Genomic DNA, 13,638 nt, shown 5'->3' on the forward strand with positions numbered 1-13,638 from the left:
TTTTTGCCTTTCTTTTTTTCCCCAGAATTTAGCAGTGTCTGGTACATCTTAGTTGATTGACAAAAGTTTGCATACCGGTCCCACTGTAATATGGTTTTTGAGACACATGGTCCTGAAAATCAAGTGACCAGACAAGAGAAAATCAAGGAAAAGCAGACTTCCTTGCGTTCAAAGCCATGTGGAAAATAAAATAGAATGCTTAGGGATAGGGAATGGGTTGACCCACCCACCACCCCCCATTCACTTCTGCCTCTGGGCTTCCCTCGATTCTTTCTAGACTCAGCTCAAATCTCACCTTTTGGAGGAAAGCTTTTCTGGTGCATTAACTTTCCCAGGGTCATAAAACCAGTATGTATCAGAGGAAGAATTGGATCCGAGGTCTCCTTGGCTCTGAGACCAGCTCTCTGTCCACAAAAATCATGCTTTCCCTAAAAATAGAATACTTGGAAAGGGGAAAAAATACCTTGCTGTAAAAGCTTCCCAAATCCTTCCAAGCTCTTCTCAGCCTTGTAAGCAAAACAGCACCCTCCTGCCCACATCACCTGAGCAGTGTTCTTTATTTTTTTGGCTCTAACTATGAGGAAGGTAAAGACCTCTTTTTACATTAGATTAGGCTAATTTGCTATTGCACTGCACCTGCCTCTTCTTTACATTTCAATTCACCCATTCATGCTGGCTTCAGGGATTATGTCCCATTATGCAGTAGATTTTGCATTGTGTCCTAGCTATTGTCCATTCATTAGTTTTAAAAGGAAGTGCGAAAATCCTTAAGATAAGGTTTTTTTTTTAATATTTTGGATTTTTATTTAGAAATAATAAAATAAGACATAATATATAAAAATATGTACAATCCATGATTTGTGCAGTACAATAGGAAGACTTTGATACAAAAAAAAGATGGCAAACAGGAACATAGTAATGTACAACGATTGTCAAATGCCTAGATTGTTCATCTTGCCAGAGCTGAAAGCCAGTTATAGGAAAATAGATCTAGTTGGAAAAGGAATGGTGGGCATTCTGTAACACTCTTTATCTTTAAAAAGAGAACAACCAGTGAGAGTCTGAAAGATTCTACAATATAGAATTTCTGTTTTTTTACCTTATAGTTTCAACATGAAAACCAGAACTTAATCCAGGAAAACTCAGCAGATTCTGTCTTTAGTGAGGGGAATGGGGGTGATTAATGGAATTAATTTGATAAGTTGCGGGAAGTGAATAGATCGAATTAAGCAAAACAAGCATCAGCACTTTCTAATCAGATGAGAGGAGAAGGAAGTGGTGATGGTGGTGGTGGTGGTGGCGGTAGTGGTGGTAGTGAATAATAACCAAGGATGAGATAAGGGAAAAAAATAACTTCAGAATTTGGAAATGGCTGCAGTGTTATTTTTATGACATTAAAATGTATCATTCAAGTATTCTCTTTGAAGGATAGAAAACTTCTTGTCTCACTTAGCAAAATATAGTCATTATGTCTGAGTCTTCTCTTCCCCCGTTAACAAAAATATAAATATATAACAAGAAACCCAGGGGGAAAAAATTCCCATCTAAGTCTCTGAACCATACCATCTTTGAAAGGGGTTAAAGCAATGTCAGGAGGAACGATTCTAAGTAAGGCCAACGGTAGTTGTGCTTGCAAATAGAGAAGCCACACTTGAGGAACCAGGAAGGCTCTAAGATTTATATTTGTCACTTTCACAGTGGCTCCCACCTGCACCCAAGTGTCAGATTTGCAAGTTCTGTAAGGAAACATCTAACATCCAGTCAGTAAGTACAAAGGGTTCAAAGCAAAGAAAAAAGAAAAGGAAAACAAACAAATCCAGCAAGGAGAGCAGTGCATTGTCTAAGTCTCCATTGTTGACAAATTAGCCATCTGAAAGCTTGTTTAAAATGCCTGTAACTACAAAATATTTTCAAATTAAAAGTCCATGCTTAAATAAATAACAGAAGCCCATAGCATTAAGAGCCCTATAAGGTTTTTGAATATTTGCTAAAACCATGCTAACCAGTAGCATACAGGTACTAGCTAACAAAATTTGTTGCACTGAAATTTATACTTCCTATGGCATTTTTTTTCTTTACAGACATCTATTTACATTTGGCTTTAAATATGAAAATATCTGATAAACTGTATAAAATGTACACTTTAAAAATGTATTTTCTGCAAAATTTTTTTTGTGAAAAAAAGGAAACCCCGAACCTGTGCAGCAGAAATTTTAATTATTTTTCTTTTAGAAATAAACTTAAATATGCCACTCTCAATCCTTACTCCTCCTACCCCAACCCCTTTCACCTATCACAAATCTCTTAAGTGGTGGCTCTGTGTATTTGGGAGGGAAGGGAAGGGAAAAATAACCTCCACTGAGCCTATCTACCTCTCAATGGTGTCTTCACTTGTTTTACATGTCACTGAATACTCTTTGGTTTGGTTGCTGTCATACTTTGCAAGGACATTCCCATGTAGCAGCACTTGAAGAAATCATTTGCCTTCATTGTCAAGGACCATCTATTTTTCTGTTCTTTCCTTGTGCCATCAATTCCTAAGCCCTACTGATCCCCCTTTCCTTTTTAAAAGCCTCTCCTTCTCCCCATACCTTCCTCTGCAGTATCTTCCATTCTCCTTCTTATCTAGGTTTACTCTTCCAATGCAACTGTTTCCCCAGTTTCAGAACCATGGAGGTGGCCAATGCCACAGGCTGCTGCAGGCATTTCCTTCAGTGGAGATGTTCAGCAACCAGATATCATCATAGATGTCCATTTACAAAAACTATGACATCAGAACAAGCTATTTTTTAATGGCATACAGTGATCTAATACCATAAGAGCTGACTTGGAGACTTAGATTAAGATGGGGTTGGGGGGGGTGGGGTGGGGGGAGTCAGTAACCATGGGACTCAGATGAGGGATTACTAAGCAACATCTAAGTCTCTTTATGGAGCTAGTATGGCAGGAGGTTTTAAAGCAAGTAAGGCAGAAGAATAGCCTTCAGAGAAACCAGCATATCATTTAAAAATATATATGTATATATGCTTTAGGGCTCCATGGGAGACAATGACCAACACTGAGTGTGCACTCAACTGAGTATGCAAAAATGAAGGAGAAAACAACTCTTTGACAGAATTATCCCCTTCACTCCTTATTTTGCTTATTGTTTAAATGTTTTTTTTTCTTTTGACCCTAGAAAATGATTACATTTTGTCACTCTTCCCTTGGCCAAAAATAATAATAATAACATTAATAATAATAATAAATAAAACAACCTTTCCCCCCTTCTTCCTGTGCTGCATCAGAGCGGCACGTCCACACCTTCCCCTGATTTACCTTCCTGTCATTTACAGTCTGTGTGACATGTACAGCCCTTCCCAGATGCCCTTAGGAAGAGAGAGTGACCCTCAGGGTGCAGCTCGGTGCCTTGTCTGAGCCTGGCTTGAGTGTAACTGGAACTGGAATGAAAGGCAAGGGGGTTCAGCCGTGGCCTCTTTTTCCTGCTGGATGGCTCAGTTTTCAGAATGCAGACTCAGCTAGACCAGGACGCTACCTCTTAGAAGCAGTTTCGGAATGTGCAAAATAACCCCAACCTAAACCAAAACAACCCACTTGACCTTCTGAAGCAGCCTTGCTTGATGTTACCTAGCAAGCAGAGAACAGATGTCGCTTTGTGTCACTTTTTTCCCTCTGTGTATCTTTTGAAATTTCACTTCCTTTTTCCTTCTCCCCTAAAAATAACGGAGTTGCATTAAGCGGGGGAAATGTTGCACTTTCCTAGGCTCTAGGTCTCATGCTCTGTCTTCTGAATAAGGTGCAAAGTGATGGGGCAGTTCCAGTCTACTGAAGCTCAAGATGTTAAGTTCCTGTTTTGTTTTTTCCTAAGCAGCCTGTTTTTTTTTTTGTTGTTACTGTTGTTGACTTTTAGTTTTCCTTTTGAAAGTAAGCTCAACTGTGCAAAATTATGCATTATCTTTGGTATTCTTTTTTAGGTAGTTTAACTTACAATTTGAGATAACTCATTAAAAATCATGGAGAAGAGATCCTTGGAAGCTACCGTTTGGCTTGCGTTACATAATGCCCCTTATGTAACCAGGGAGAGAAAAATCCATTCTAGAGAAAAAAAAAACTACTGGCCTCAAAAGTTCCGGCTCTTGGTTTGGCATCTGCTAGCCAAGTATTTGCCACTTTGAAGAGTATCGCGAGCTTTCACCAAAGTTCCAACACTGATTTTTAAATTATACAAAATAAAAACTACACCACAACAAAAATATAATTTTTGTTCATGTAGTTAGCAGCAGCTTTTTTTTTTCAAAAAATTAAGGCAGAGTCTTGCCTTTGTTATGCCATTAAAAACATTCTTGTTCCCTAGAGAAGTTTTCTGGAAAAGTTGCAAACCCTACCAACACTTGCCTGCAAGTTCAAGTTTTATCTCAAAAATAATAATTTATTCTACAACATATATGTGCCATCTGATCATGCGTAGACATGTTAGTGCTTTATATTAATGCTCCAACTCTGCAATCTTCCCTTTGAAACCCTTATACCAGCCTCCATCCCCTGCGGCTGCTTGCCTTGATATATCTCTTCACCAGTACCATCATCTGCAAACTGTTTGGGCCAAGTTTCAGCCTAATGTGCCTTTGACCAACAACAGACTGTGTTTTAAAGTCACATCCTGAAAGAGAAGCCAGTTAGTCATATTTCTGATTCTCGCCTTAGTGGTCTGGGCTCTAGGGGCACCCCAGCCTGGTTGTGATGGTCTATGTCAGGGGGTGTGTCTGTGCTCGTGCTCTCAGGCACACCATTCTCACTGTCATCTTCCTCTTTGCTAGTGAGTGCAACCTCATTCTCATAGCAAAAGGAATTAGCATTTGAGAGTATGTATTTCTTTTCTGCTAAGTCTCTGGCACTACAAAGAGGTGTGTTGGGCACTTCGTATGTTTTGTGAAATCTCGAATAGTCCACTTTGTAGTAGTGTTTCTCCTCAAAGAGGACAGGCTCATAGCGGTGACCCCAGAGTATTTCATTTGCCAAATAAGAGCTACGACATTGCGTTGTCATAGCAGTGGCTTCTACCATCCCTTCTAGTATCACAACAATTTCAAAGTCTGCATTGTCCATGTCCTGCTTATTCAGGTCATACAGGGGACTGTCTTCATCTATTTCATGAACAATTGTGATTGGAGAGACTAGAAATATACGGTCGATCCCACTGTCAAACCCCACATTGATGTCTATTTGATCCAGTGGGATGTATTCTCCTTCAGATGTAATTCTGGATTTAAGGAGCTGTGCTCGTACGTGAGCTTCCACCAAGTGGCTTTTCCGGAGGTTCCCCACGCGCCACATTAAGCACAGTTTTCCATCCCTCATGGCGACCACAGCATTGTGGCTGAAGACAAGAGTCTCGTTCCTCTTTTTTGGCTTTGCCATCTTAGCCATGACTGCACCAATGATAAAGGCATCAATGATGCAACCCACGATGGACTGGAACACTACCATGAAAACCGCAATGGGACATTCATCAGTGACACACCTGAAGCCATAGCCTATTGTTGTCTGAGTTTCAATGGAAAAAAGGAAGGCCGCAGTAAAACTGCTGACCTGAGATACACATGCTTTGTTGTTATCAGGTGCATCCAAGTCCCCATGAAGTAGTGCTATCAACCAAAACACACAGCCAAAGAACAGCCACGAGAGAACAAAAGCCAGACAGAAGATGACCAGCATCCACCGCCAACGTATGTCCACACATGTGGTAAAGATGTCTGCCAGGTACCTCTGTCCCTTCTCACCCACATTGATGAACTGGACATTACAGTGACCATCTTTCTTGACAAAGCGACTCCGGCACTGCTGTCGAGTATGGACCTTACTCTTCCCATTCCCAAAGCCATTTGCAACCGCCATGGTGGCCAGTTTCATGCCATCTTCTTCTGAAGAGACAATGCTATAGCGGTTGGTTCGTACACTGCCCATCGCTTCTGCTGTGGACTGAAGTGATTCTGCTTTAGAAAACAGTCTGAGTTTCTGCAGAACCCTTTGGAGAAACAGTTTTGAATGTTAAGGGAGAACACACGCACCAAAAAAAAAATGGTAGAGATGTGAGTCTCCAGGTGCCTTGGGTCTACCAAGGATTGTCTACTGACATGCAGATGTTACCTTAGTAACTTATCTAGCATCCGAAGGAGAATATGCTCTGTAAAAAAAGAAAGAAAGAAAGAAAAAAGAAATTGTGAATTAGAAGATAAAGAGCTATGCATAATCTTATCAAGCATAGCTCCTGTAAAAAATCAGTTATTTTTATATTTCCTGAAAAGTTTTAACATAAAATAATGATGTTACCTTACGATGTAATGCAAATTTGTCATATCCTTTCCTTCACCTTACCCAACCCCTAATATTTGGTTCCTCTGATTCTCTCTCTCACACCTTATGAGATTTTGATGTGCAAAACTGTAAACATGGATTAGCAATTAGTTAGAGGCTTCTAATTAAAACTTCAGACTTCTGGCTATGTCAATGATCTTGAGTAAGCAATGTCGCATTGCTGAGCCTCACTTTACCCTTTTTGCTCCTTCCCTTGTTTGGTATAGTATTCTAGTTTATTCCACTTGCCAACGTGGCAGGGTTGTTGTGAGGCTAAAAGTTCATTAAAAAGAAACAACTAAAAGATATTTAGGTAACATCATATGGGTGCAAAGTATTAGCAGTAGTAGTCATTGGTGTTTGCATAGCACTTCAAGGATTGGAAATTGCTTTACATACATCATCACATTTGATTCCCATAATAATTGTATAAGGCTGACGATGAGGTTGTTATTATAATCCTCCCCTTAGTGAGGAAACTAAGGTTAGCACAACCACCAAGTAGTCTTAGCAGGAAGTGAATCTAGGCCTCCCTTAGTCTAAGGGTAGCACTCTCTCCACTCACTAGGTTTCAGTGCCTAGAGTAACAGTGGAATTGTGGATCCAACATGGGAATAAAGAAAAATATATATATATATCAATTACCATTTAGCTAAACTTAAAAACCAGAGTTCATCTTGTATAAATGAGCAAACAAAACTGATGATAGCAATAGGGACTCGGCCTGTGATTTCATTTGCATAAAGGGCTCCTGGGTGAGGAAATTGCCCCTACCAAAGCAGGTCAACACCTTTTCTGTAACTTACATTCTTAAAGTGCTCCCTAGAGGCATTAAGAGAGTAAGTGACTTGCCCAAGGTCACAAAGCCAATCGTTTGATTGATCTACCTGTATGATCTGTAAGATGGACAGATATGCTTGACTTGGAAGTTAACCTTCTATCTACTTCATCTCCCTAGATTTCAATTTTTCAATAGCAGTTTAGGCTTGCTAGATCACTCAATAACCAGCCACCATGCAGAAAGGGCAGATAAGAGCTCTATGTTACAACTGATTCTGACTGAAAGGCAATTTTCTCTAGGGGATAAGGAATGATTCTGTTGCCTAGCAATAGGAGTTTTGAGTATCTCCAGAGATGGCGCTGCCATTTGCAACAAAAAAGCTTGGAGTTCAGTGGTATTGGTGCTGGAGCATGAACTGATAGCTGGATTCATTTCATGTTGCTCCAACTTGGTGTTCTCCCACACAGGAAAAAAAGTTAGCCATGGTAGATCATTAATGATTCTTTCTCCTAAAGTGCCGTTGTTTGCTATTTGTTCCTATGGAGAAGCCACTCAGCTTTATTTAATATTATAATCAAACAGCTTCTACCTTTCATGTTATTCTCCCCTAGATAAAAGGAACTTCAATGTTTCATCTCAACTACATGTCACCTATTTCTCCTTGATAAATTACCTGAAACCTGATAGTTCAAGATATTTTCCTTTTCAGAATTATTGGAACAATCATATTAGCTTGATTCAGTGCCAGAAATAGATTATCTGGGGTATTTTTGTTTGTTTTTTTATAGTCAAATCAGTCTTTTATAATTAAGGCAGTCTGGTGTATGGGATAGAGTGCACTGAGGCATTTTGCAAACCTTAAAACACTAAAATAAACATCCACTATTGTGAACACAAATACATTTATCTTCTGATGAGAGGGCCCAGATTTTTTTTCAAAAAATTCTTCAAACTACACACAATGCTACCTGCTAATATCTAGTATATTGCTTTAACTGCTTAGATTATAACTCATACAAGTAAGTCCTTATTTTTGTTATTATTTTATTTGCATTCATTTTAAAAATAAAGACAAGGTTATCTTTCCCCTAAAAACACACGTACATGCTTTATTATGCTTTTCTGTCTCCCCTGTTCCTTCTCCCAAATTATTATGCAAGAATGTGCCCTAACACATATTTCCTGAGATTAGTCATCTGTGAAAATTCCAATGCGTGTTACATTTTTTGGCAGCTTTTGACACCTAAATGATGCCCAATTTGAGTGGGGCTTCAAGTTACTTTATGAAAAGGATTTGCATTTGTACTACTAGCCTTCCACCTGCTTCAATATTTTGTCTACTTCTGGGTGAAGTTTTCACTTTGGACAAAAGAATACATTCCCCCATTCCTGAGGGTATAGAATCCTTTACAGCAAGGGAATGTTTTTCCACAGTAATTTCCAAGTTACGTGGCTGGCTCAAAAGTGCATCAAGAGAGACATGCGGAACTTCAGAAAGAGAAATATGTAACATGACCAGATAGCCTCCTTAGTTTATTTCCTTGCTCCTGTGCTATTTCCAGGTTAACCCTTCCCCATACCCTCTCTCCTCCCCTTCCCTAACCAACCATAGGAAATCCACTGACTCTGACATGGGACTCTCCAGAAAGCTTAACCCTGGGACATTTGTTTGAATTCCTCAAAGCACACAATACCCGCTTCCTATGAATAGCTTTCTGTATTTAGACCCTTGAAAAGAGCTTGCACTGAGTGAGTATTATTGTTCCATTTCCACTGGTAGAATTCATTCCATATGCAAAGCATCCGTTAAAAATGTTAAGACTTCAGATGTTTCAGACTTGGAAGTGAAACACAAAACAAAATAAAAACACCTAGTTTGGTAAATTCTATTCTTCAGCACCTAAGGAAGATGTTCCTAAGCTTCAGCCATGTATGTAGATATAGATGACTTCTTGGAATTGTTTATATAATGATACTCTAGGACGTGTGTCAGAGTTTGATATGATAACTGTCTTCATATTTCACTATAGAGACTGACATGCCTGCCAGTGTGCCTGGGTATTATGGAGTGACCAGACACCCAAAACAAGATGTAACAGGAAACATGCAGCTAATGAAAAACTTCATGGGATAAAGCTCAATAACCATGAATAATCAGGCACAAATTTAAATGAACTTCTGGTAAAAGAAAGAGAAGGGATGTGATGTGAGGTGAGGTGAGGTGAGAGGAGGTGAGAAAATGAAAGCCCATTGATCTCCTTGATCCCTAGAACTCAATGGCATCATTACTCTATTTAATGAACACTCAAACCATAACTCTTTCCTGTCAAAGAGGTTTGTGGGATTCCAGCATCAGCTCATCATTTTATCCCAGTCCATAATAAGCAAAGCAGAAAGCTGCACTGGGAAACTGAGCGACTACATGTGGCATTGTTCACGTCAAGTCTATTTATAGGCTTGAGACAAAATTAAGTGTAAGGGATAGGGGGAAAACTCCCTACACTTTAATTTTAGGTACATGTGGAAATAAGACATATGAAGTCTGTGGAGAGTGAAGGAGGGGAGAAGAAGCAAATAAAAGAACTTTGAAGTAACTCCCCCTTTGCAAGAATTGGTGATGGGAGTGTATCAATTTATCAGAATAGAAAAAGACATTTCAGAGGAACCACTGATTTTCCTCACGTGGTAATGATGCTCAGGGAAAAAAGTCAGAAATACAGTATGCAAGAATTTCTAATTTATAGAAAGGAAAGATAAGTCTACTGGGCTGTGAGGGAGAGCTGCTAATGAGTGTTTAGAGCAGATATTCCCCAGCTGACGCCATATAGACCAGCCCTGAGTATGCTCTGGGCACATGTTGCTATGTGAGCACAAGTGCTAGCAAGGCAACCTCTTCACAGCTCTGTAAACAGGAGAAGAGGAGAAGGAGGAGGAGGAGAAGGAAGAGGAGGAGGAAGGGGAAGAGGAGGAAATCCTGGGTTGGCATTTCTCAATTTGAGAATTATCTGAACGATTCTGACCTACTGAGACAGATGAGTATCCAACACAAGCCCATGTAATGAAGCAGATATACCCAGTTAGCATTTAAACATCCACTTGGTTAAAATATTTCGAACATTAATCTGCTCAGGTAAAGGTATGACAAACTTCAACTAGTCTTATTGTTCTTTGAAAGTTGTTCGTCAGCTTTATTAATGACCTGTGCTTCTAGACAAGCTTTTTCAAAACAAAAATCCATCTTAATGAATGTTCAAAATAGACTCTTGATGGACAACAACTTGGACCAAAAAAAGAAAAAAAGGAAGGAAGAAAGAAAAGCCAGTGTAGTATGAAAAAATAAAATGAAGCTAGGGAAAATGCATCCCCTGCTTTCACGACCCTGCCACCACAATACAAATATCCCTAGCTCTGGAATAACACCTTGATTCTTTGAAGCATCAATTTTTCTAAATGATGGTAAAATAAATTAAATACTCATGGGAGTGTGGAGAGGGGAGGTGATGTTGAAATGTTGGCAGTTAGGATGGAAAAGCAAACAAGTATAAAGGTAAGGTAGAGAATGCATAACACAATGGTTAGCTAGAGGAAGCCTGACAGCCTGTTGATTAGAGATGTGGAAGAAAAAAATAATAAAGGATGCAAGAGACATGCCTCCTTTGCATAGGCAAAAAAGGTTTTCAGACAACACTCAGCTGGCCTCATCATTTACACTACAGGTAAAGTGAGTTTTCTGGAAATCTGTGGAAATTGCAGTCAGAGATAAGATGGTTAACACACTACTGAAATGAGCAACCATAAAAAGTCTGCCATTTCCTATCTCTCTCCTCTTTTTTTAAAAAAAAATTGTCTTGATAAACCAGTGTTATGATGCAATCTTTCCTCAGAACAGTCATTCCACCACAATGTCCTTCCCTGCTAGTACACTGGTGCCAAACGATGTATTATCAATATTAATAAGAAGAGTTTACATTGCACAGGCGAATGAAAGACAACTTGTGACAGGGGAAGGTTTAATGGGCTTTTTTCAGGTTGAAGTTCAACGAAAGCTAGACTTCCACTTACCTAGCCGTCCACCAAAGCAACTTTGTAAAGCTCATTCTGCTCAGACTTCTCTAAGCTACGCTAGAAACTACTAGGAAAATAAATAAATAAAACACCAGAGGCTGAACGATAGAACTATTAAGGTTTGGGATCAATTCCCTCGTCCCCCCTCTTCCTTAGAGAGGACACACACACACACACACACACACACACACACACACGCACGCACACACACACACCCTCACCCCCTGCTCCCAACTCGGTATCTCTCTACAGCTGGTGCAGTGGAAGTTATGAGCACAAACAGATGCTGCAGAGAAATCTGTTTTTATTACTCAACTGTTCCAAGCATGTCTGTATTTTTAGCTCTCGGGATGTTCCTGGGCACACACAAACTACAGGCATTACAGGCATGATATGGGATTCCGGCGCGTGGGGGAGCACCACGCCGGAATGACAGTTGCGGACCTCTGTAAGCAGAGGGCCTGAGAAAAAGAGAGTAGGGGGATCGCTCAGATCTGCTCCCCCAGAAGAGACATACTGCAAGAGGGAAGGGAGGAAGAAAATACACAGTAGCCCTTACCTGTTGCTGGCTCAGGAGCATGGGGACATAGAGTGGAAGTGGGGAAAGGAGAGGCATGTAAGATCCAGTGGTTTTTTAAAAAGCGAGTGAGCAAAATGCAATCCCAAATTCTCAAAGGCACAGTCTGCTAGCGGAGGTGACGGCTGCTGCTACACTGGCCCGGGGTTCTTATGTGCTCTGCAATATACTCAGCTCTTTTGAGGCTTTCCATGTGATACCGGCCTGGGTTGGCCCCACCCCATCAAGCTTATGCCCACCAATAGCAGCAAAGAGCTGCCGGAGCCGGCCCTAGGAGGATGAGGGGGTGGGGGTGGTCAGAGGGAGGGAGGGGAAGGGAGAAAAGGGAAGGGGAGGGGGAGGATGCTCCTGGCCACTGGTGCCTCTGCCACCACCCGAAAACCTGCTGCTTCTGGAGTGCCAGTGACAGAATGGCCCTGACGGTGCCCGGAGCTTTTCCTGCCCAGGCCCCCGGAGCTGGACTGGAAGAGCTGGAGCTGGAGCGAAGTCCGGAGGCTCTAGGGGAAGGAAGTGGCTTGGAAGCCATAGAGCCGGGGCAGGGAGGGACTGCAGCAGGTGGGAAAAGAGGCAAGCGCACTGTTAAAGCTTGCCTTGGCTCCAACTGGTTTGGGGGTCAAGCTTTCCACTCCTCCCAGCGCCTACACTTTCTTTTTCCTCTCAGGACTGTGGCTTTCTCCGCGATCCTCGATCGAGCCAGCAAAGGGCTGGTTTCGCTGGGGGAAGATTGCAGTCCTGATTCCTTTTCTCCTTTCCTCTTTGTCCGGTACCCCCACAACTACTCCCATGTAGGAAAAGGGTAGGTGGCAAAAGGGGAGAGAGAATGAAGAGAAGGCACTTGAGAAAAAGGAACTCATTTGGGGATTACATTTGCACACGTACCTACATAACTTTGAGTGTCATAGCTCACTTGACAGTTTATTCGTTTCTATTTTACTTGCAGAGAATCTTGATTTAGAGACCTCTGAATGTTTTAACTACTTGTCCTCCTGTCAGTTCGTCTCTGCCTCTGTCCTTCTCTGTCTTTCCTCCCTTTCACCTTGTCCTCTCCATTCTTCCTCCCCCCACCCTTGGTTGTTGCCAATTTTCATGATATTCTCCTGAATCTGGGATCTATACAAAAACTCAGAACTCTCTCCGCTGAGTCACCATTCCCAAGGCCCTTTTCCCTGTGCCAGACAAGAGCCAGTGTGGTAGATTCTTTCAGGGACTAGTTTTCTTTCAGTGACTAGTTTTTCTTTCGATTAAAGTTTTCCCTCTTCCCCTGGGTCACCACTTGCACCCAGGACTTTGCTTGTGTAAGAGAAGGAAGTAAGGCATTTAGGATTTTTTTACTTCCCATTCAGGGTGGATATTATATTGTCTCCTGAGATCAGTAGCCCCTGGGGCACATGTTATTTAAATCTACCTAGGCCTCATTCAGTCTTCTAGCTGTGCTATTCCAAGCAAGTACCCACCCAGGATGGCGTGTAGTGTGGGAAAGGAAAATGGTTAGATTCAAAGGAAAAGATCTCAGAGCCTGTAACTGAGCCTGACTAATCTGCCTCCTCCCCGCTGTTCTGCACACCCTCATACCTTTACACAGCCTACAGAAGTTGTTGATGGTGTTTGTAGATGTTTTTCATAGACATACCTGGGCTTGTTCTGTCCCTTCTGCCCTCCTTCCTAGCCCTGTGCTAGATATTCAATCTATAGCTAAATGACATAGTCAAGGAACACTTTATATTCCGATGACAGGACTTGTCTCCCCTTCCTTTTACTCAGATTATGCACTGAAGGAACCCACTCAAAACTCTGCAACTTGTCAGTTCTTCATCTGACCTTACATAAGAAAGCATTAATGACTACCATATATGAATGATAC

The 13,638-nt window shown here is 41.2% G+C and overlaps 1 protein-coding gene across 1 annotated transcript; it reads right to left on the reverse strand.

The window, feature by feature from the left end:
* Positions 1 to 1,100: 1,100 nt before the first annotated feature.
* KCNJ2 (potassium inwardly rectifying channel subfamily J member 2) lies at positions 1,101 to 11,938 on the reverse strand. Its single transcript, XM_036755302.1, has 2 exons — positions 11,760 to 11,938; positions 1,101 to 6,184 (listed from the first exon to the last, which is right to left on the reverse strand). Exon 2 carries the CDS (start codon positions 5,962 to 5,964, stop codon positions 4,681 to 4,683), a length of 1,284 nt encoding a protein of 427 aa, XP_036611197.1. The 5' UTR covers positions 5,965 to 6,184; positions 11,760 to 11,938; the 3' UTR covers positions 1,101 to 4,680.
* Between the last annotated feature and the right edge of the window lie 1,700 nt (positions 11,939 to 13,638).

Source organism: Trichosurus vulpecula, chromosome 4, assembly GCF_011100635.1.
Source record: "Trichosurus vulpecula isolate mTriVul1 chromosome 4, mTriVul1.pri, whole genome shotgun sequence".
Lineage (NCBI taxonomy): Eukaryota > Metazoa > Chordata > Mammalia > Diprotodontia > Phalangeridae > Trichosurus > Trichosurus vulpecula.